At 56.4% G+C, this 19,326-nt stretch overlaps 3 protein-coding genes across 6 annotated transcripts in view; 2 read left to right on the forward strand and 1 right to left on the reverse strand.

Moving 5' to 3' along the window:
* The window catches only part of LIN37 (lin-37 DREAM MuvB core complex component), a 25,319-nt gene extending 19,094 nt beyond the window's left edge, over positions 1 to 6,225 (forward strand). For both annotated transcript variants that reach the window (XM_075536892.1, XM_075536891.1), the window contains exons 2-9: positions 4,030 to 4,105; positions 4,309 to 4,359; positions 4,658 to 4,687; positions 4,773 to 4,858; positions 4,947 to 5,113; positions 5,714 to 5,845; positions 5,937 to 6,010; positions 6,101 to 6,225. In XM_075536892.1, the coding sequence (XP_075393007.1) occupies positions 4,038 to 4,105; positions 4,309 to 4,359; positions 4,658 to 4,687; positions 4,773 to 4,858; positions 4,947 to 5,113; positions 5,714 to 5,845; positions 5,937 to 6,010; positions 6,101 to 6,182 (690 nt within the window). In that variant the 5' untranslated portion in view covers positions 4,030 to 4,037 and the 3' untranslated portion in view covers positions 6,183 to 6,225. The remainder of the gene's footprint in view (positions 1 to 4,029; positions 4,106 to 4,308; positions 4,360 to 4,657; positions 4,688 to 4,772; positions 4,859 to 4,946; positions 5,114 to 5,713; positions 5,846 to 5,936; positions 6,011 to 6,100) is intronic.
* Positions 6,226 to 6,296: 71 nt separating this feature from the next.
* HSPB6 (heat shock protein family B (small) member 6) lies at positions 6,297 to 8,501 on the reverse strand. Of its 2 annotated transcripts, none has more exons than XM_075536896.1 (3): positions 8,255 to 8,501; positions 7,233 to 7,355; positions 6,297 to 7,090 (listed from the first exon to the last, which is right to left on the reverse strand). In XM_075536896.1, exons 1-3 carry the CDS (start codon positions 8,465 to 8,467, stop codon positions 6,917 to 6,919), a joined length of 510 nt encoding a protein of 169 aa, XP_075393011.1. In that variant the 5' UTR covers positions 8,468 to 8,501; the 3' UTR covers positions 6,297 to 6,916. The 2 variants fall into 2 exon arrangements, with proteins under 2 accessions (XP_075393011.1, XP_075393012.1); XM_075536897.1 differs by having other exon boundaries at positions 8,258 to 8,498.
* A 1,040-nt stretch (positions 8,502 to 9,541) lies between these two features.
* Positions 9,542 to 18,765, forward strand: PROSER3 (proline and serine rich 3). 2 transcript variants are annotated; one of them, XM_075536455.1, is made up of 9 exons: positions 9,542 to 9,671; positions 11,592 to 11,781; positions 12,866 to 12,987; positions 13,094 to 13,197; positions 13,623 to 13,705; positions 13,810 to 13,934; positions 17,186 to 17,391; positions 17,516 to 18,441; positions 18,601 to 18,765. In XM_075536455.1, the coding sequence occupies exons 1-9, from the start codon at positions 9,611 to 9,613 to the stop codon at positions 18,740 to 18,742; spliced, it is 1,959 nt and encodes a 652-aa protein (XP_075392570.1). In that variant the 5' UTR covers positions 9,542 to 9,610; the 3' UTR covers positions 18,743 to 18,765. The 2 variants fall into 2 exon arrangements, with proteins under 2 accessions (XP_075392570.1, XP_075392571.1); XM_075536456.1 differs by having other exon boundaries at positions 13,097 to 13,197.
* The last annotated feature ends 561 nt before the right edge of the window (positions 18,766 to 19,326 follow it).

Below are 19,326 nucleotides of genomic sequence, written 5' to 3' on the forward strand. Positions count from 1 at the left end.
ATGCTGGGTCAAACAATGATCTTGCTATTTTAGCTTGCGTCTCCCCTCCCTGCCCTGGACCTTAGTTGTTGGGTTAATTTTAGCCATTGGGATACTGATTCGACCAGATCCGGTATCCCCCGGAGGGCGGAGGATGATGTTCCTTGTGATGTGTCTTTGCTTGGCCTGTGGCATGGTGCTCTCACAGGGTTCCGCTTTTGAGCTGGCAGGCACCCTTGTGACATCTTTGCTTGACCTCACTCGCTCGAGAAGGCTTGTTTACACTGGCGGACACCCTACCAGCTTTGTCTGACTCTTACCCACTGTGAGACTCAGTTTGTAAATGTAATCAAGCAACAGCGCGTTTCTCTATCAGATGGACCCAGTATTGTTCACATTTACTTAGTCTGAATATTACTGTGCACATGAGCCTCTATGTCATTAGTTTTTATTATTTTACATCAACAATTGATTTAAATCATCCATAATTAATTCCTAATCAACAGCAAGTTGATTATTATATCTATTATAGAACAACTGCTCCAGACTCGTAAAATAATGCAAAGGGGTTTTTTTGGCAAAAGAATGCAATTCTCGAATTGGGCAGCATGGGGTCAGAATACAAAGTGCTCTGGAGCAAGGAGCATGTGTAGACCTTTATATATGTAGACGTGTGTGAGCCCTGGTGGCATAGCGGGTTACACGTTTGGCTACTAACCACAAGGTCAGCACATCAAAACTATCAGTGACTCCACTGGAGAAAGATGAGGCTTTCTGAGACAGTCTCACAGCGACTGAGCCTCAGAAACCAACAGGGTTAGTTCTACTCTGTCCTCAAGGGTCGCTCCGCATCAGAATTGGCTCGGTGGCAATAAACGATGTATAATATAAAGTCTACAATGTAAGGGGACTCCAAATGTTCGTGGAAAACATCCGTTCATTATCTTTCAATTCCATGATTCAGTGAACTTTTAAAAGACCCCCTCCTACACTCTGTGAGATAGGCTGTTTTGTGATTTGGATGTTATACGAATGCCATATCATATACAGGAGAGGGTTGTGTGACAAGCCTGGGACCAGCGCTATGGCAGCCACACCGAGAGACATGCGATGCGGACACCCGTCTCTGAGAGCCACAGGCTGCTCTCCCCCCTTCCTCCCTGTCTGCTTTCCCTGCTCCACCTCCACCTCCTCTTCTTCCCCTCGCTGTCTGTCCAGTGCCTCATCCCATCACTGTCAACAACAGGAAGCTGGACAAGGCACCTAGGATCAAGGCCAAGTGGGTAATGGAAGGCCTCACCCCCTCGGTGACTGTGGCTTGGGTGGGCATGGTGGGCGGGCGCAGGGGGTGAGTGCTCCGATCTCCCATTGCTGCCTGGAGAGCTGGTGAGCCACAGACAGCTCAGATGCCGGTTCTTACAAATGATTTCCCCCTGCGACCAGATCTCTCATCAGGATTGTTGCGCTCTCTCATAAACTACGGGGCCATGAACCAATATGTGGTCAGACACTGTCCTTGTGGATGGTAAGCAGTGCCTGTGTCTAATAAGATGGGGCATTCTTGTCTTGGACCGTGAGCCCAAAGATATAGAGGGCTGGGACAGGATCAGACTCCCATTCACAAGGCCATGTAGTGCAGGTGAAGCTTCTGAAGGACGCCTCGCACGATGACCTTTCAAGGTAGAAGGAAATCAGTGTACTCGTCAGAAGTGGCTCCCACCACAAACGCACTGTCAGCTCCTTCTCGCTATTGGAAAGGGGCTCTGCGGCACCCAAACATGGAAATCGCACCTGCGATTACATGGGCACGGGCTGCCTGCGTGATCACTCCCTCCTAACATCAGGCACCTTATTTGGGGTACAGTCCCTGAGGAATCTCTTTGCAAGCTTTCCCGCCAACCTTTCGAGCTCTCATATGTATTTGTTCAGGGAAGTTTATCTAGCTACGGTCAAAGCCAAAGTAAGGTTGAGATGAAAATGGAGTCGAATTCTGGACCCAGATCAAGCCGTTTAGTTAAGCCAAATGCCTCCGTTTTGTTTGGGGGCTGCCTTACACATTGCCCCCTTTTGATCATGCCTCCCCTAGGGCCCGCTGATCACTCACAGTGGAAGGACCTCTCTTTTGCAAGGACTTTTAGTCCTGTCATGAGCTACTAGTAGCCTTGGATCTTTTTGATCATTAATCCATTTTTCTCCATCTTTCTGTGTTAATAGGCCTCATCTTCAGGGTGAGCGGATTTCCAGTGGGCTTAGTGTTACAAACAGGGCCACACGAGAGGGACCGTTTAACATTCTAAACGTGCTAAGAACTCAAGGCATAAAGTCAGTCTCTTCTGAAAATTTGGTTTCTTCCAAATACATCATCAGCAAAGGGAGTGGCAGTGGAGGGACATATATTAAATAAACACTTTGTGGCACATTTGATTATACAGTGATTCTTACAATGGTCGAGACAACCATTCTCCGTAGGCACTAACACCCTCTGCTAATCAGCTAAAAATATTAAAAGAAAGAACCGGTCCTAGGGAGTATTGAATGCAGCCAAGTAGCCTCCTGGCAGGTCTTTGTAATGTCATGCTCTGCTACCTGAAGTTCATTAACCAAGAGCGGCAAGTGGTCTCAGCAAGATCACATTTTAGTCCTTTTTTCAAACTAAGCAGAAATCGAGAGCCATTCTATTGTCTAAAATAACATGGGATTCTAAAGATTGGTGGTGGTGTCCATTCCATCTGCAGTCTTGCACTTGGAGCCCTGGTGCTGTCGGGCGTCACAGACGGCGTCCGTCTCGACCCACAGTGAACCTAGAAACAGCAGAATGAAGCGCTGCTGAGGCCCCTGCCATCCTCACAGTGGGTAACGTTTGAGCCCACTGAAGTTGTTAAGTTGCAGCCACTGCGTCTATCCATTTCATTGAGGGCCCTTTTCAGTGACCCTCTGTTTTGCCAAATCTGATGTCCTTTTACATGGACTGGTCTTTCTTGATAACATGCCCGCCGCCCTCTACGGACCATTCTAACTACTTCTTCCAAGACAGGTTTGTGTGTTCTTCCGGAAGTCCAGGGCACTCTGTGCCATTACCGTCATTCCAGTGTCTTGATTCTTCTCCGGTCCTCCTTATTCATCGTCTAGCCTTCACATGCATATGGAGCAATTAAAAATGCCATGGCTTAGGTCAGGCACACCCTCGTATTAGTGTAGACCTGGAGAGAAGATATGCTGAGAAACAAGAGCTTCGCGTTTTGATATTTTTGTTTAATAAAGGTTTCCGAGTGTGTACAAATCCGCCTGTCACTATCCTCTTACAAGGAGCACTCTGGGCAGCATTGAGCTGCTAGCTGTAAGGTCAGCTATTCGGAACCACAAGCCCTCCCTGCGGGCAAAAGGGGAGGCTCCCTCGTCCTATAAAGAGTTACCGGCTCGGAAACCCACAGGGCCGGTTCTACCCTGGCCTCTAGGCTTGCTGGGAATCAGAATCAACTTGACGCCAGTGAGGTCCTCCTCCCTTGCACAGGTAATGTTAGGGCACCTCGACCAAGGTCGCTTTCTTTCCGTTTGTAAGTTCATGTTATGAATGATTCTCAGTTCACTGCTAGGGAACCAATCCTGCCACATGGTGTTTGGAAGTGTAATCCTGGCAGTGACTTACACATTATGGGATTCGAGATCGTCACAGAAAGCGTACTATGGGGTTTCAGTGAGGGTAATGTGCTTGGACAGAACCTGGTCCTCAATAAACACTCTGTATATATTCTTTTATTTTCATTATTGAATCGTACTAAGGGACTCAGGTAAACATCTCAACCATCTTAGCAGGTAGGTATCATGGAGAGACCCATTTTCAAAATGAGGAAATAGTTCAGTAAGATGAGGAACCTCCTCCGTCACACAGTGAGCCTGAACCACGGCCTGAAGCCCGGCGCTCCTATTAATCACATCAGGAATCTCTGTAGCTTTCTCTCCACGCGTCTGGCTGTAGAATCCTATAGGCACATAGACATATATGGTCTACTAGCCTGGGGGTCTTGGAACTGACTCCCCCTTTTTCCCTAGAGTTGGAGATGGCCAAGGCCCGGAACCAACTGGATGCTGTTCTGCAGTGTCTGCTGGAGAAGAGCCACATGGACAGGTGAGGACCCAGACCAAGGGGGTGGGTGTGGGGGTATCACAGGGGGCTAGGGAACCAGTAGGTGGAACCTTCTTGTCCTGGGTGGATCTGGGTGGGACCCTAGAAGCTGGCTTGGGGAAGAAGGTGTCCAAAGGGCGATCACTTGGTGCCTTTCCACTCTGGGCCCTTGGAACCCCGAGCAAACGGTTCTCTTCTGCTACCAGGGAGCGACTAGATGAGGAAGCTGGGAAGACACCCTCAGACACCCACAATAAGTAAGCTTCTGAGATGGGACCTGGAGCTGATGGTTGGTGCCACATCACTTCTTCCTCCATCACAGCCCTGACCCCTCCACGTGTCCAGAGACCCCGTGGCAAGAGAAAGCTTAGATCCCCTGTGGTGGGCACCTGGATCCCCAGGGACGTGGGTTGGTCACAAGTTCCAAAGGGTTGGGGTGATTCATGTGATTGTCCAAGGCTTGATCCCAGTATCCCCAGGGTGCCCCTCGAGAGGCACTGAGCAGTCTTTGTTCAAGGTGGGGTCAGCCTGCTGACACCCTGTCTCTCCCCACAGGGACTGCTCCATCGCAGCCACCGGCAAACGGTAAGGTGGTGGGGACCTCAGTCAACTGACAAGGGGTTCCCAGCCCCCACCCAGATGCTAACATTCCCCCACCCCTCCCCTACAGGCCATCCACCCGCTTCCCTCACCAGCGGCGCAAGAAGAGGAGAGAGATGGATGATGGGCTGGCCGAGGGAGGACCTCTGCGATCCAGTGAGTGGACAGTGCCCTGAAGAGGGCCGATGGGGGCCAGGGGACTCCGTGAGGTATCCACTCACTTCATGCCCCCACCCCTCCCCAGACACGTATGTGATCAAGCTGTTTGACCGGAGTGTGGACTTGGCCCAGTTCAGTGAGAACACCCCGCTGTACCCCATCTGCCGTGCCTGGATGCGCAACAGCCCCACCTCTCGAGAGCGAGACCGGTCACCCACCTCACCGCTACCCCCACCACCTGAGGAAGAGGAGGTGGGCAGCCACGGGTTTGACCTCCACCCCCACCACCCCCTCTGCCAAGCTAGCGAGGCAGTCAGGAGTTGGCCCCCATGTCCCTCAGCGAGGGCCCACGAATCCGATGAGTGTCAAGTTGAACCCTTGAGACTGGGAGGATTAGATAGACGCCCAGGCGGGGTGGGAACAGGGCTCCTCTGGGCAGCTGGACACACCCTTCAAATTTGGGGTCCCCAGGAGCTAGGCTAGCCAAGACGGTCATCTGGTTGAAGGAGGTAGAAAAATAGGGTTTCCCTTGACAAATAACCTCCTTATAGAGGTGGCCTAGGCAGGACAAACATGGCCACTTGAACTGGCCAGGGTAGAGAAGACTTGCCCATGGCAGGCAGGCATGGCCATCTGGCTTAGAGAACGGTGAGAGGAGGTCGGGCCCCCAGGTGACCGGGGTGTCCCTTGGATAAGGTTCGCTAGGGCAGCCCAACCTGATACCCCGCGTGGGTAGTGGCCCTGCCCTTTACACATGACTCATGTCTTGTCACTGGACAAGGCTAGAGACACAGTATGCATTCACAGCCCTCTGGCTCCCTTGAGCTGTCTGTGGGGCCCTTGTGTTCCCAGGGGTCAGAGGTTACCAACAGCAAGAGTCGCGATGTGTACAAGCTGCCTCCACCCATGGCCCCTGGAGATTCCTGCCGAACTCGGATTCCTTCCCCATTGCAGCCTGAGACCCAGGGTACCCCGGATGATGAGGTGGGTGTACCAGATTGGACCGGGACTGGGGCTGACACACGTTATGGGGCTTAGGGCACGGCCACCCAGCCTGGTCTCTGTGTCCACACAGCCCACCGAGCCCGAGCCGGCACCCTCCACACTCATCTACGGCAACATGCAGCGCTGGAAACGCATTCGCCAGAGGTGAGCCCTCCCCAACCCGCCAGCCCCCTGTGGCCTCCGCCCCAACTGCTGAGCCCTTCCCGTGTCCCCTTCCCACCTCACCCACCCCAGGTGGAAGGAGGCATCCCATCGGAACCAGCTCCGTTACTCAGAGAGCATGAAGATCCTACGGGAGATGTACGACCGGCAGTGATGTTTTCTCAGCTCCCCGCCCCCAATAAAAATCCTCCGCCTCCGTTCTGGCCTCCGCTTATTGCCCATCCCCCACCCCGCCCCGCCGTGGCCCAGACAGACACGAGGCAGCTGGCAGAATTCCAGCACGTTTATTGGAGTGGGCTTAGGTGGGGTGGGGGTGGGGAAGCAGCAGGGAGGTTGCTAGGTTGATCTTGAAAAATATAGGGGAGATTGCCGGGAGTAGCTGGCCAGAGGCTTGGGGCCCAGGGAAAAGATGGGGGGAGAGGTTCTGGTTGGAGCTGGCGTGGGGTGTGGGCGGTCTATGCCATCAGGGAGGTAGGGGAAATGGGGCACAATTTGAGGGTGGCGGGTCTGGCTGGCCTGGGACAAGGTGGTTCCGTCCCGGTCTGGGCTCCTTGGGCTGTGGGCGTGGCTGTGCGTGACTGGTCTGCGGGCAGGGCTTCGGAACAGAATCTGGACTTCGAGCGCGAAGGCGGGGAGGGGAGGGGGGCTGTCTTGAGAAAAGTAATATCTGCCAAGAAGGTGGGGTCAAGTATGGGGGGGGGATAGGGTGGGGAAGGGTCTACAAGGGCTATCAGGCTAAATGTTAGGTGGCAGGGTCAGGGCGTGATCCCTGGTGGACCAGGAGAGGGGTCTTGGCAAGCTGTGGACATCTGGCTGGGCGGAGTCAGGTAGGCTTTAAATGAGGGGGCCTCGGGCGGCTCCCTGCGTTCCAGCTGCGCTCCCAGGCCCCTACTTGGCGGCAGCCGGCGGCGGTGGCGGCAGCGAGGACTGGGCCGGCGCCGGCGCGGCCTGGATGGACAGAACGCCCTCGGGAGACAGCGCGGATGTCACGGCTGTCGGATCCACGCCCGCGGGCAAGCGGTAGCGGCGATGGAACTCCCGCGCGACGAAGCCGTGCTCGTCCTGGAGGAGGAGGGGACAGCGGGCGGGGCGGGCTCGAGTGAAGGGGCCCCGGGATCTGGTGGGCCTTGCCCACCCCAGGATCCGCGCCCCGGCCCCGCCCCCCGCCTGCTCCCGCTCTGGCCCCGCCCCTCAGCTCGCTCACCGGGCGCTCCTCGTGGTGCGCATGCACCTCCACGTGGTCCCCCACCACCTTGACCGCAATTTCCTCTGGCGAGAAGTGCTTCACGTCGAGCAGCACCGAGAAGTGACCGGGGGCCGTCGGCACCTGGCTCCGCAGTGCAGGGGTGGGGTGGGGGCGGTCATTGGGTGGGTCGAGGCTCTGGGAACCCAGCCAGGCGCCCGCCCCGCCGATGGGGCCTCGGGAACGGCAGGGGCCCTGTCCCCACCCCTTCTACTAGGATAACTGTATTCGCTAGGGACCCCCGCCTAGCCACGAGGCCCCCTTCCCCTGCAAGGTCAAGCCTCAGCATCGTCCCCCTAGGCTGGCTCCCCCTGTTACTAATCCCTAATTCACCATAGCTCCGCCCATTCCCCCTCTCCCCTCCACCCCCGCAATCTTCCCATCCTCCCTTCTAGGCTACTGGGGCCCCAATCCAAAAATCACCAAGACACCTCGACCCCCAATATCCGGAGTCCTACCCGCCCACTGGAGTCAAGGGGCCTCAGACCCCAGCAGTCCTGGCACTCCGCCCCCACTTCTCGGAGCAGCCAGGCTCTGCGCCCATAAATCACTGGGCCCCTTCTCCAGGAAACCTCGCCTCACCACAGCGTCCAATCTCCGCTCGGCAGAGCCGAACATTCCTGCCACTTGGGAATCACTCAGGGGGCCCCACGGCCCTCGGCCCTCGAACTGGCTGGGCCCCTCCCTCTTTCCAGATTCCCTGGGTTACTAGCCCTTTTCAGAGTCCCCCAAGGTTGCCATTGCGCTTGGAGTGAGTTAACCACCAGCACCCACAGGGCCGAGTTTTCAACCACCAGCCATCACCCGTCTCATGAGACCCCCTCCCCGAACTCCAAGGGACTTCTCACCCCTTTCAGTCACCCAGCGTGCCCATTCCTTTCCCACAGCCCCCACCCCACCCCCACCCAAACCACCCTCACTCAAAATCACCAGATCCCCAGGGCTCACCCAGACCTCTCTCCCTAGGAAAGACCCGCTACCACTACCTGAGCTGGCACTTGGGCGGTGGGCAGTGCCACGCTGGGGGCACGCAGGTAGTAGGGAGCGAGCGCGGCAGGGCACAGCGATGCCAGCTCAGCCTCCAGCAGCCCCTCGCCGAAGCGCTGGTCGAAGAGGCGGCCGGGCGTCGAAATCCCGGGCACCGGGGCTGAGGCGCGACGCAGCCAAGAGGGCTGTACGGGCACTGGGATCTCCATCCTGCTGGCGGCTGCGGTGTGCCTCCGAGTGAGGGGCCTCTCTTTATAACTCGCGCTTGAGCCCGCCCCTCGAGGGCCGCCCAGGGACACTGGGACCGCGGCCAGATCTGGCCATTAGCCTTATTTAGAAAGTCCAACAATTAGATGCCCATTCCATTTATTGAGCGCCTGCTGGATGCATGGTAAAGGTCGCCAGGAAGGTGTCATTAAGATCCCCCAAGTTTCAGAAGGGGAAACTAAGGCCGGGGAGGCGGAGCTTTAACCGAAGTCCCATAGCTGGGAGGCCCTCAGCCCCCGTAATCCACCCTGGCCTCTTTGGGAGATGACGTAGATGGCAGAGGGGAGGGGGTGGGGAGCAGATTCCAGAGTAGAGAGAATGTAGTGGCCGGGCCAGCCTGTCAGGAGGACACAGAACAGAGCGTACCCCCACCCTAAGGCCAGCCCGTCGACAGGCCGGGGGTCTAACTCGGTGCCTCTGACTCAGCCTCGGGTGCTCAGGACAATGGGGTCTGCCAAGGGAGCGGCGAGCCAGGGGCATGGGCTCCAACCATTCAGGTTGGCCCTCCGGGGCCATGCGCCCAGGTCCAGAAATAGTTCCTTTTGATCCTGCCACCTAGCCCCTTGGCCAAGAGCCCAGACCTGGCGCCGGGGGCGGCCAGCTGCTTCTGCAGCAAGAGAGAAATGGTTAGATGACTGGCAGTACTGGCGGGCTGGCCGAACTAACGGACGGGATGGCGGATAGAGACGGGAAGGCCCCCTGATTGTCCCTTCAAGGCGATGAACGGTGGCTCGACTGGAGTTGGAACGGGATTGTCCAGCTAGAGCCGGACTGCGGAAGAGCTAACGTACTTCAGGCGCCCATCTAACCGCTAGCCCAGCCTCGGACCCTTTTCATTGGTGCACGCGCCTGCCAATTACCTAGTGCACGCTACAGCTCGGCCAATCACACGTGCCCTCTCAAGCAAACGAGCGTTAGAGCCAATCACGAGACAGCTCCTTTTGGCCATTTACCTGTTATCTCTATTTTCCTCTTGATCATTGGTTGTTTTAGGGGCCGCTCTTTCCGCGCGGGTATTCCCACGAAGAGGAGGGATTGCTAAACGAATGCTGAGCGATTGCTAAGGGATTGCTAAGCGACGCAAGATGCGCGCGGGGTCTGCGGGATCACGGTGCCGGACCGACAGCAGCGCCATGGTGGCCGCAGGTGAGCCGGTGCTTTTCCAAAACTAAAGGACGCCCAGAGAGTGAAGGCGACACAGCCCAGGCTCATGTTCGATGGGGGTCCCGAGTCTCTCCGGCTCAGCCGGAGTAGAACCACAATTCCCAAGATGCTTCACGTCCCAGGCCGCGTCAGCCTTGGACTTCACCGCCCCAGCGATCCCGGGCGCGTTGTTTGTTCCGTTCTCTCTGAAGACGTCCGAGAACATCTAGAAAATTAGCTTGCTTTCGATTGCAGTGGCCCCAGACACCCACGGTAGACGGTGCCCTTGAACTTTCTCTTGAGCCCGGGCTCAGTGACTCTCAGGATTGCCCCAAACCCGTTGCCCGGGTCCCTGCAGCTTGTAGGACAGAGTAGAACGGCCCCACACGGTTTCCAAGGAAACAGGACTTCAGGGAAACAAGACTGTCACATTTTTCTTCCAGGGAACTGTTGATAGATTCTAACCGCAGACCTTCCTGTTAGCAGGTGGGCACATAGCCTCTGCTCCGCCAGGACCCCTTTGGGAGTCTTATTCCAACCCACTGTGATTCGGATTCCTGGCGACTTTGTAGGAGAGTTCAGAGCTGCCCCTGTGGGCTTCTGAAACTGTAACTCTGTGGGATTAGAGAGCCTCGTCTTTCTCCCATAGAGAGGCTGGTGGTTTCAAACTGCTGACCTTGGGGCTGGTGGCCGATGTGTAACCCACTAGATCTCCAGTGCTCCTTAAGGGAGATTAGAATCAGTTAAAAGGTCTCTTCTACACTGGTGCCCCAGGACCTTACGGGAAATGTCAGAGCCAGGGACTAGCGCGGTTGTCAACACCTGGGATGCTCCCAGAAAGAGCTGGGTGCTTAGGCCCTACTTTCAGACATTCTGCTTCTGTTGTTCTGGGATGGAGGATTCACATCGGTGCTTTTAAAAGGTCTCTCCTAGACTGGATCTGGAAGGCGTCCTGGTGGCCCTGTCATTAAATGTTTGGCTCCTATGACCTGCTGATCTCCTGCCCCAAAGATTCCCCAAAGCAAACCCATTGCCACCTAATGGATCCCAGCTCAAAGTGAGCGCCCCCATAAGGCAGAGTCGAGCTGCCCCGTGCAGCCACTGAGGCTGTAAGCCTCAACTGAAGCAGGCCGCCACACCTTTCTCCTGCAGAGTATCTGGTGGGTTTGAACAGTCCAACTTTGGCTTAGCACCCCGCCGCACCACCCGGGCTCTTTGCCCTAGAAAACCCCGGGGCAGTTCCACTTGGCAACATAGCTTCACCATGAATCAGAATCTACTCCTCGGAGTAACATACGACAGCAAGCTAGATCCAGGGCTGAGAACCAAGGGCTAGCAATGAGAGCTCGGCTGGATTGTGCCTTCAGCGTCTGTGTCTTGCATGTGCCTAATGGGAATTAGCCTATCCCTTCTAGGGATCCATAGGACCTGTAGTCTGAGCCTATGATCCTCCTCTGATGGCTGCAGCCATGAAACTTCCCACTCTAGGCAGGCCAGCACCCCCCTCAACAGTCTGCTCTCCCCTCGCAGCCTGCCAGTTCTCTCCATTCAGGGAAGTCCCTCTGTGGAGAGCCTCCTGGGTCAGCTACAACTGGCATCCCAAAGTCAAACCCCAGGACCCAAGGTGAGGACACCCACAGAATGTGCTGTGGAGCCAACCCAAGAGCCAGGTCAGATGGAAGGAAGACGTGGGGTGAGCGATGGAGGTGAAAGGTTAAGAGATGACCCATCCCTCTTCCCCCCCACGGGCCCTGCCTTTGTTCCGCTCCCTCCTACTGCCCTCCGACCCAGTCACTCTAGATGTCACCACCGTGATGTGAGGGCACCCTCTGTCCTCTATGGACTGAGACAGCGTGTCTGTCTTCATCCCTGTCTCGGAGTGACCCCGCAGTCCTCTCTTACTCCACTGCTCCCCTCTCTCAGGCTTTGCGTCCATCCTGGGCCCAGAAACCCAGACTTCCAGCGGCTCCACGGCTTCCAACTCCCCTGAGCTGTTTGAAGAGTCCTGGCTCTCCGGCTCAGGGACCGCTTCCTCCCTGAGCACCTCTGAGGGACAGATGGGGCTGTCCCCCCCACTTACCCCAGTCGACAGCGGAGACTCAGTGGTGGCCAAGTAAGTACTAGTGGCCCTGTGGGATAAGGAAGGTTTGGGCTAGAAGCTGGCAAGCCAGCCCAGGTACATGGTCGGCTTGATCAAGTGTTTGCGTTCTGGAGCGAGATTGCCTGGGTTCACAGCCTAATCTCTCTCTCTCCCTCTCTTGAGTTCTATGTAACATTCATTCATTCATTGTTTATTTTAGTCATTTTATTGAGGGCTCTTATAACAACCCATACATCAGTTGTATCAAGTGCATTTGTACATATGTTGCCATCATCATCTCCAAATACATCCTAACTCTTGACCCTTCATATCTTCATCTGAAAATGGGAGGGGAAGAGTAATAATAGCATCTAAGAGGAACCCTGATGGTGTGGTGGTTCCATGTTGGGCTGCTAATCACAAGATCAGCAGCTTGAAACCACAGATGCTCCAAGGGCAAAAGAGAGGCTTTCTATTCCTGTAAAGAGTTACGGTCTCAGAAACTCACAGGGGCAGTTCCACCCTGCCCCATAGGGTCAACATTGACTCAATGGCAGTGAGTTTAGAGTTTTTTTGTTTTGTTTTAAATAGCATCTAACTCCTGGGGGAGGTTTGCATTTATTTCCACTGAATAACTACATAGAGTCTCACCAGCAGTGCCTGTCACATAACGGACACTTGGGTTTGTAGGGTGCAGGGCCAGCTGCTGTATCCAAGAGTCTCAGTGGAACTGTGGCTTAAACAATATAGAAGTTCTTCCTTGTTTAATAGTTCATCCAGAAACAATCGGGACTGCTGTGGCCGTCCCTGGGTGAGGAGTCCAGAACCCAGACTCCTTCTGTCTTATTGCTCTTCCATCCCTATTGTCTCCTTACTGCCGTGGACCAAATAGGCTCCTAACCCCGGCCAAGCTCCACTGTCACACCCTGTTCGTCATGACCTGACCACAAGGGCCCCTGGGGGATATAATTTACAGCAGAAGGGCTCTGTTCCCCAAGTCCACGATCAGGCTCTGCTCCTGTGCTTTGGTGCTTGAGAAACATTGGTTGTTAGGATGATGATGGTGTAGATGTAGCTTTCCTCCCCCGACTCACCCCCCACCTCCTGATGCTCACAGGTACATAAACCGCTTCCGTCAGGCTCAGCCCACAAGGCGAGAAGAACGCCAACCTGCAGGCCTAACCCCAACTGAATTTTGGTGGCTGGAGTCTCACCATCCCAGTACTCAACCCACAGCAGGTACCTGCCTGGGTGACACCCACCTGCTGGCCTCAAATCTGGCCTGATCAGTGTCCCCTAGTAGCCACTCCTCCGGGACCTCCCTCCTTCAACGTGAGTTTCTCAGCAGGGGCCTCCAGCCAAGAAAGAAGCGCCAGTACCACAGTCCGGACTCCTGCCACGGGGGCCGGCGTGCTCCAGGCGATGGACGGCCTGCAGGAAAGAAAACAGGTGACATCTCCTTCCACTCCCTCTGTCCAGGCTGATCCGGGTGTTAGAACAGGAACCTCACAGCAGCCCTGGCCTCTCAAGTACAAATTTAGTCACCCCAGTGGAAAGAGGAGGGACTCTTCCTGTAGCTCCATCCAAAGCCCCCGGGCTTGCTCTCCGGGGCTCATTCTCCACATTAGAGGATACCAGAGACTGACGGCTGGCCAAGCCCGTCAGCAAGCTAGGCTTGATTCTTCTCAAACAGCAGTGACTGCGCAGGAGGTGTGTAGACCTACAGACAAAAACATAGTCAGTCTTCCCTAAGGAGGGGAAGCGGGCACCAGGCTGGCAGATCCAGGGATCCCAGACGGGCGGGTGCGGGTGGTGCAGAACTCTGCTCCAGGCCCTGGAGTGAGGGCTGGCTCTGCCTCCTCTTGTCCCCACAGAGCTCCAATCCCTGGAGTGCGGCCCTGCTGGACCTGGAGACGCTGAGCCTGCAGAGCAGAGCTGCACGTCTGCTCGAGCACAGGTCACTCACCCCCCCAGCCTCGGCCACCTTCTCGGCTCTGCTCCTTGGCTCCAAGTCTGCAGTCTCTGAAGTCTCTGCTGCCTCACTCTGCCTCCTCCCTGCAGCCAGGCCTCCCTCCGCCCCAGCCATGTCAGCAGCTCCTCGCTCCCCACCGCCTCGGATGGCCTCCCGCCCCCTTCTGTGACCGTTGCCCCAGACCTGAGCAAGGACTCGGGCGTCAGGGCCCCCGGTGAGTACTGGGAGGCAAGGGATGAGGGGAGCTAGGATGCCACTGCCAACTCTGCCGTTTACCAGCTGGGTAGCCATGGGCCTCTGGGAGTCCCGTTTCCCTGGCGGTACTGTGGGGGTGCGCTCCAGACTCCCCTCCTCCGGCTGTAATGAGGATGACTTGCACTAGCAAGTACAAGGGGGTGGTTCTAGGAGTTGGTGGGAAAATAGAATGAAAGATCGTGGAATTTTCCCACGAATTTTGTGAAGCCCTCAGGACAGGGAGACCATCCGGTACAGCCATGTTCACAATGCCTGTGAGTCCCATGGGGCTCCCCGCCCCGATCTGCTCCACGGCGGAACGCTCTTTTTGCAAATGGGGCCCCACGCCCGAGTGGACAGCCCACGCTGACTCAAGGAAGAGGGGAGTCTCTGTGATCTCCACTTAGGGGGGATCATCAGATGGAGATCATTGCACTGGACCATCTGAAGCTTTCAGTTCTGTAAGTCAAAAATGGTTTTGTGTGTGAGAAAGAGAGAGCGATTTGGGCGAAAGTTTACAAAGCAGATTGGTTTTCCTTTAAAAAATCTGTTCCTGCGCATTGAGGGAAGGTTTGCGGAGCCGATGGTTGGTTTTGCATTCAGCAAATCATACCCGTTCCCTGTCAGCTCATTCCCTGCAGTCTCCTCAAGGCAGTGCCCCCCCATCTCTCCTCTTCTCTGAGTTTCCTGTTTCTATTTCTCCTCCTGAACTTCATCTTTGGGGAACTGCTGCCCCTTGACCCCTTCTGATCCAAACACTTGCTACCATCAAGTTGATTTCCAACTCAGATGGGCTCTGTGGGTCAGCGGAGAACGACGGCCTTGTGGGGTTTCAGAGAGCAAATCTTTACAGGAGCAGACGGCCTCGTCTTCCCCCTGAGCGAGTGCTGGGTTCAAACCACTGACTGTGTGGTGAGCAGCTCAGTGTGCAGCCCGCTGCGCCACAGAGGCTCCCCGGGGATCCCGAATAGGTATTGTTCCGCAGGAGTCCACGATCCTAAGGTGTTCACACATGAATAGTGTTATTCCTCCCCGGGTAGCCTCGCCTATTGTCCGGCTGAAAACTGAACCACCAGAGTGAATTCCGTTCCAGACCTGAAGGGTGACCAAGAACCATAGTCTTGGGGATCCCACCAGTTTCTAGCCAACCAGCAAGCCTAGCTTCCTCCTTGGCTTTGAGTTTTGTTCCACTCTGTCCAGGCCCTCCTAACGCGATTCCTTTCAGAGCAGTTGGTGGTGGCACCTGGCACCTTTTAGGTCTTCTCTTGTGGAGACTGATGTCCACGTGACCCCAGTAGTCCATCGACCTAATTGTCTCCGTGCGTCTTCAATTTTTACTCCTCTTCTTTCCTCTGGAGAGAGCAAGGTTAATAGGTATCGCTTAGCGCTATTAAGATCCCAGCCCCTACTCATCAAAGTAGGAGATCGACTGTGCACCGTGTTTGATTGGCGATTTCTAATGGTTCTCTCAGTGGCCGTGTGGTCCACCTCCGGCCCGGGTGTGCACCGTGCATACTGCATCACTGTTGAGCTCTCACATGTCCGCCGCTAAGATTTTAGAGACGAGGCCAAGGGCTTGGGTTACTGTTCCTGCTCCGTGGTCAGGTCCTGTAGCCGTGCTCAGGACGGTGCCAGCCACGTCCCATGAGCCTCCCTGTTAGGAAAGGCCAGCAGGGCCAGCAGAAGTAAACCGAGAGGGGCCTGTGCATGCTGTCAGATACCGTCCACTCACCCATGATTCTTGACTCCTTCCGGCCTCTACCATTGACTCCCCTCTCCCTGCTGAGCCTCAGCTCGCTCCTCTGTAAAATGGGCATACAACCTGTGCATACCGCTCAGCTTGCTTTGCAGATTCAGTCCATTCAGGTAGGTAATCATTCACTTAACAAGCACTGAGCACCTACTATGCCTAAGGCCCTGCAAGGGGCATTAGCAGTTCAAGAGCAAACCAACCAATTGTATGTGCTCCCACCTTTTGGGGTCCCACAGAACCATAGGTACTGCCACAGAAAAGAGCCAACTTACACTCACACATAGTACCCCACCCCACCCTACACACACATGTGAAACAGAAACAAGGACCATGCAGGAGACGCTCATGGAACTGAGAAGTCAGGGAGGGCTTCCTGGAGGAGGTATTGGTAAAGGTGAGGCAAGAGCCCTCCAGCATATACAGAGGATCTAAGGGTGCATGGTGCAGACAATGGACCAAAAAAGTCAAGAGCCGGGCATCTGGCTGTTGGCCTCACTGGGCTGCGGGCAAGGCCTGGCCAAGGCTGTCTCAGGCATCGCCCATGTCCCCAGCACAGGGCTGGACACTGGAATAGCACATGGGAAACTTCATGTGGGGCAGTGAGGACAGGCCAGCGCAAGTAAACAGAGAGGTGCCCTTGCATGCTTTGCGACATCGTCCCCTACACTCACCCGTCATGCTTGTTGACGTCCATATTATTGACACTGGGGATATGGTAACGAGGACATAACCCCAAACCCAGTGCTACCAAGTTGATTGCGACTCCAGAGCGACCCTAGAGAAGACCAAGGACCTGTGGGCTTCCGAGACTGGAATGACCCAGACAGAGCAGAAGCCCTGCTCCTGTGCAGCTGGTGTTGCGGAGGGAGAAGCAGCAGTGGATAAAGAAGTAGGCTGTTTCTTACATTAGAAAGGGGAGCCAGGGAGGAAGAAAAGGGGGAAAGGATGGGATGTGGCAGGGTTGACCCGAGTAACCAGAAGCGCTTGATGTTTGGGCAAACATCGGATGTGAGGAAGCTAGTTCTGTGGGTACAGTTGGCAAGAAGTTTGCAGAGGAGACCACCAAGACCAAGGCCTTCCCCTGGAGTGAGGGACAACCAGGGGCGGGGCCTGAGTGGGACAGGAGGACTCCAGTGTTATCAGGTTCCCCTGGCGCCTGTGGGAGCAGACCGGAGGGACAGGGAGAATACAGGGTGGGGACAAGAGCCTGCTGTGGCAGACCAGGGTGGTGGAGAGAAGTGGCAGGTTCTGGGGAGTCTACTTTGTCCCTCCTGTAACCCCAGAGGACACACAGTGCCCAACACTCAGTAGGCACTCCATCAATAATTGCTGAAGCAGCCAGTGATTGACAGGCCGAGAGGCTCTTGGATGCCCTCACCAACTTGGCCCCTCCACATCCTTGTGCATGGAGTCTGTTGGGTTCCTGGTCACCCCAGCTCTGGCCCTGTCTCACCCTTTCTCTTCTGTTCCCCCTACAGCCGCCCCAGTCCCCACCCCCACCCCAGCGGTCCAAGCCTCTACTCCAGCCACCTCGACTCGGCTTCCAATTTCCTCAAGGGCACCCCTGCGACCAGAAGATGATATTTTGTACCAGTGGCGACAGCGACGGAAACTTGAGCAGGCTCGAGGGGCCCAGGGTGACGGACCCTGGGTGCCGCCCCGGACCCCTGCCGTCAGCACTCAGGTGAGATGGAGAGCGGAAGAACCCTAGGGGCTTTGGGGAGGAGCCTGAAGCGACGTGGGGAAGGATCCTGAGAATGGACAGTTGGAGTGGCACTGAGAACCCTTTATGCTGCGCTCTCTCTTAGGTCCCCGTTCCTACCAATCTACCGACCACTCCTGCCCCTGCGGAGACTCTGGGTCCCCTGGCCACCCAGTCGACCTATGTCCCCCTGTGGGACAGTGTGACCCAGCCCAGGCCCCCAGAGGCGTTCGCTGTAGCTAGACCTACTCCCCCGGGGTCCTCTTCACACATCCTCTGGGGCCCCAGTCCCCACGGGTTCTTCTGGGCCCCGCAGCCTTGTCCTTGGGTACCTCTAGCGCCAGTTCCACCTGCGCCACTGCCCTCTACCTCCATCCCCACTACAGCCCCTCCGGGCCAGCCTCCCTCTGCTGCCCGCAGCCCTTCCCAGCCCGAAAGGCAGCCCCCCAAGTCCCGGAGAGGCAGAACCCCATGCCAGGAACCTGCTGAGCAAGTGGCGCCGCCACCCAGCCCAGGCCCTGGCCCGCAGCTCCGAGGTGCGCTGGGACAGGTAGTGATGGCTAGGCTGTTCCCGGACAGCGTGGAGGACACGCCCCCGCACCTGGAGGGCCCGCCCACCCCCGAGGCGGACTATCTGCAGGGCCAGGCCAGCCCGCCTCCAGCCGAGGTTCCATCCCCTCGTTCAGAGGCGCCTCTGGCCGAGACCCGGCCTCTTAGGTCCAAGACCAAGACTAGGAAAACGGGGGGCCTGTCCAGCCCAGCAGAGGCGGAGCCCCGGCGGGGTAAAGCCCCGCCCCCGGCGGCTGTCCAGGGCCCGCCTCCCAAGGCCCCGCCCCCCGTCGTGGGGGTGGAGTCTCTCCCGGCCAGGCCCGGGGCCCCGCCCACCTCAGGCCCCGCCCCCTCGGAGGACCTGCTCTCGCAGGCGGCGCGGCTCCTGGAAGCGGCTGAAGACTCGGACGGCAGCGAGTTCTCGGAGGACCCAGTGCTGCGAGTGCTGAGAGCCCAGAGGGCGGAGCTGCGGCGACAGAAAAGGTGACCCACCCACCGCCAGGGTCCACAACCCGGGGCGCCTGCGTCCTCTGGACCTCCGGCTGGGGGCCCCCTTCCTGGGCCAGGACACCCCATTCACAGCCCCAGACCCCAATCCTGACTGAGCCTAGGCTCGAACCTCGCCTCTCCCGGGTTTTCCAGGAAAGTGGACGCCAGTTTGTCCTGCTTACTGAGCCAGGAGGAGGAGGAGTTGGAGTCTGGTCCCCTTCAACCCGCCAGGTTGACCCCCAGGTTCCCAAGGAGGGAGCCACCATGGGAAGGAGCCTCCGGTGAGGCCAGGTGACTTTGAACTGTACCAGTTCTATATTTCCCAATAAAACATTTTTCAAGTTACTGGCTGAGCAGTTGGTGGTTTGTCGGAAAGCAAAAAACTCCATTCACGGTGTCTATTCCAACTCATAGCGACCCTGCGTTTCGGAGTAGAACTGCCCCTGTGAATCTGAGACTGTAACGCCCTCCAGGAGTTGAAAGCCTGTCTTTCTCCTGAGAAGTGGCTGGCTTCAAACTGCTGGCCTTGCGATTACCAGCCCCATGTGTAATCCCTATGCGATCAGGGCACCACTGGGTGGTTCTAGGAAAGGAAAAATCCAAACCCAGTGCTTTCAAAATGATTATCACCCATAGGGACCCCGTAGTGCAGAATAGACCTGTTCCCTAGAGTTTCTGAGGCTTAAATCTGCGCCCAAGCTGACAGCCCCATCTTTCTGCCAAGGAGCAGTTGGTGGGCTCGAACTGCCGACCTTGTGGCGGGCAGGCAGTCTAATTCACTACACCAGGGCTCTTCAAGAGGTACAAGGTTTATGCTGCTGTAGAGAGAGCTCTTCCTATGACTGCCTGTTCCCCAGCCTTCTTTCTCGACCATGGAAA

Source organism: Tenrec ecaudatus, chromosome 18 (genome assembly GCF_050624435.1).
Source record: "Tenrec ecaudatus isolate mTenEca1 chromosome 18, mTenEca1.hap1, whole genome shotgun sequence".
Lineage (NCBI taxonomy): Eukaryota > Metazoa > Chordata > Mammalia > Afrosoricida > Tenrecidae > Tenrec > Tenrec ecaudatus.

What these genes read in the sequence shown, in the direction of transcription:
- HSPB6 (XM_075536896.1), bottom strand. Translation starts at nt 8,467, where the DNA reads ATGGAGATCCCAGTGCCCGTACAGCCCTCTTGGCTGCGTCGCGCCTCA. An exon ending in CCCAAGTGCCAGCTCAGGTA is followed by an intron (nt 7,356 to 8,254) that starts GTGGTAGCGGGT and finishes CTGCGGAGCCAG; the next exon opens with GTGCCGACGGCCCCCGGTCA. An exon ending in CGCACCACGAGGAGCGCCCG is followed by an intron (nt 7,091 to 7,232) that starts GTGAGCGAGCTG and finishes CTCCTCCTCCAG; the next exon opens with GACGAGCACGGCTTCGTCGC.
- PROSER3 (XM_075536455.1), top strand. Translation starts at nt 9,611, where the DNA reads ATGCGCGCGGGGTCTGCGGGATCACGGTGCCGGACCGACAGCAGCGCC. An exon ending in GGAGACTCAGTGGTGGCCAA is followed by an intron (nt 11,782 to 12,865) that starts GTAAGTACTAGT and finishes TGATGCTCACAG; the next exon opens with GTACATAAACCGCTTCCGTC. An exon ending in GCACGTCTGCTCGAGCACAG is followed by an intron (nt 13,706 to 13,809) that starts GTCACTCACCCC and finishes TCCTCCCTGCAG; the next exon opens with CCAGGCCTCCCTCCGCCCCA.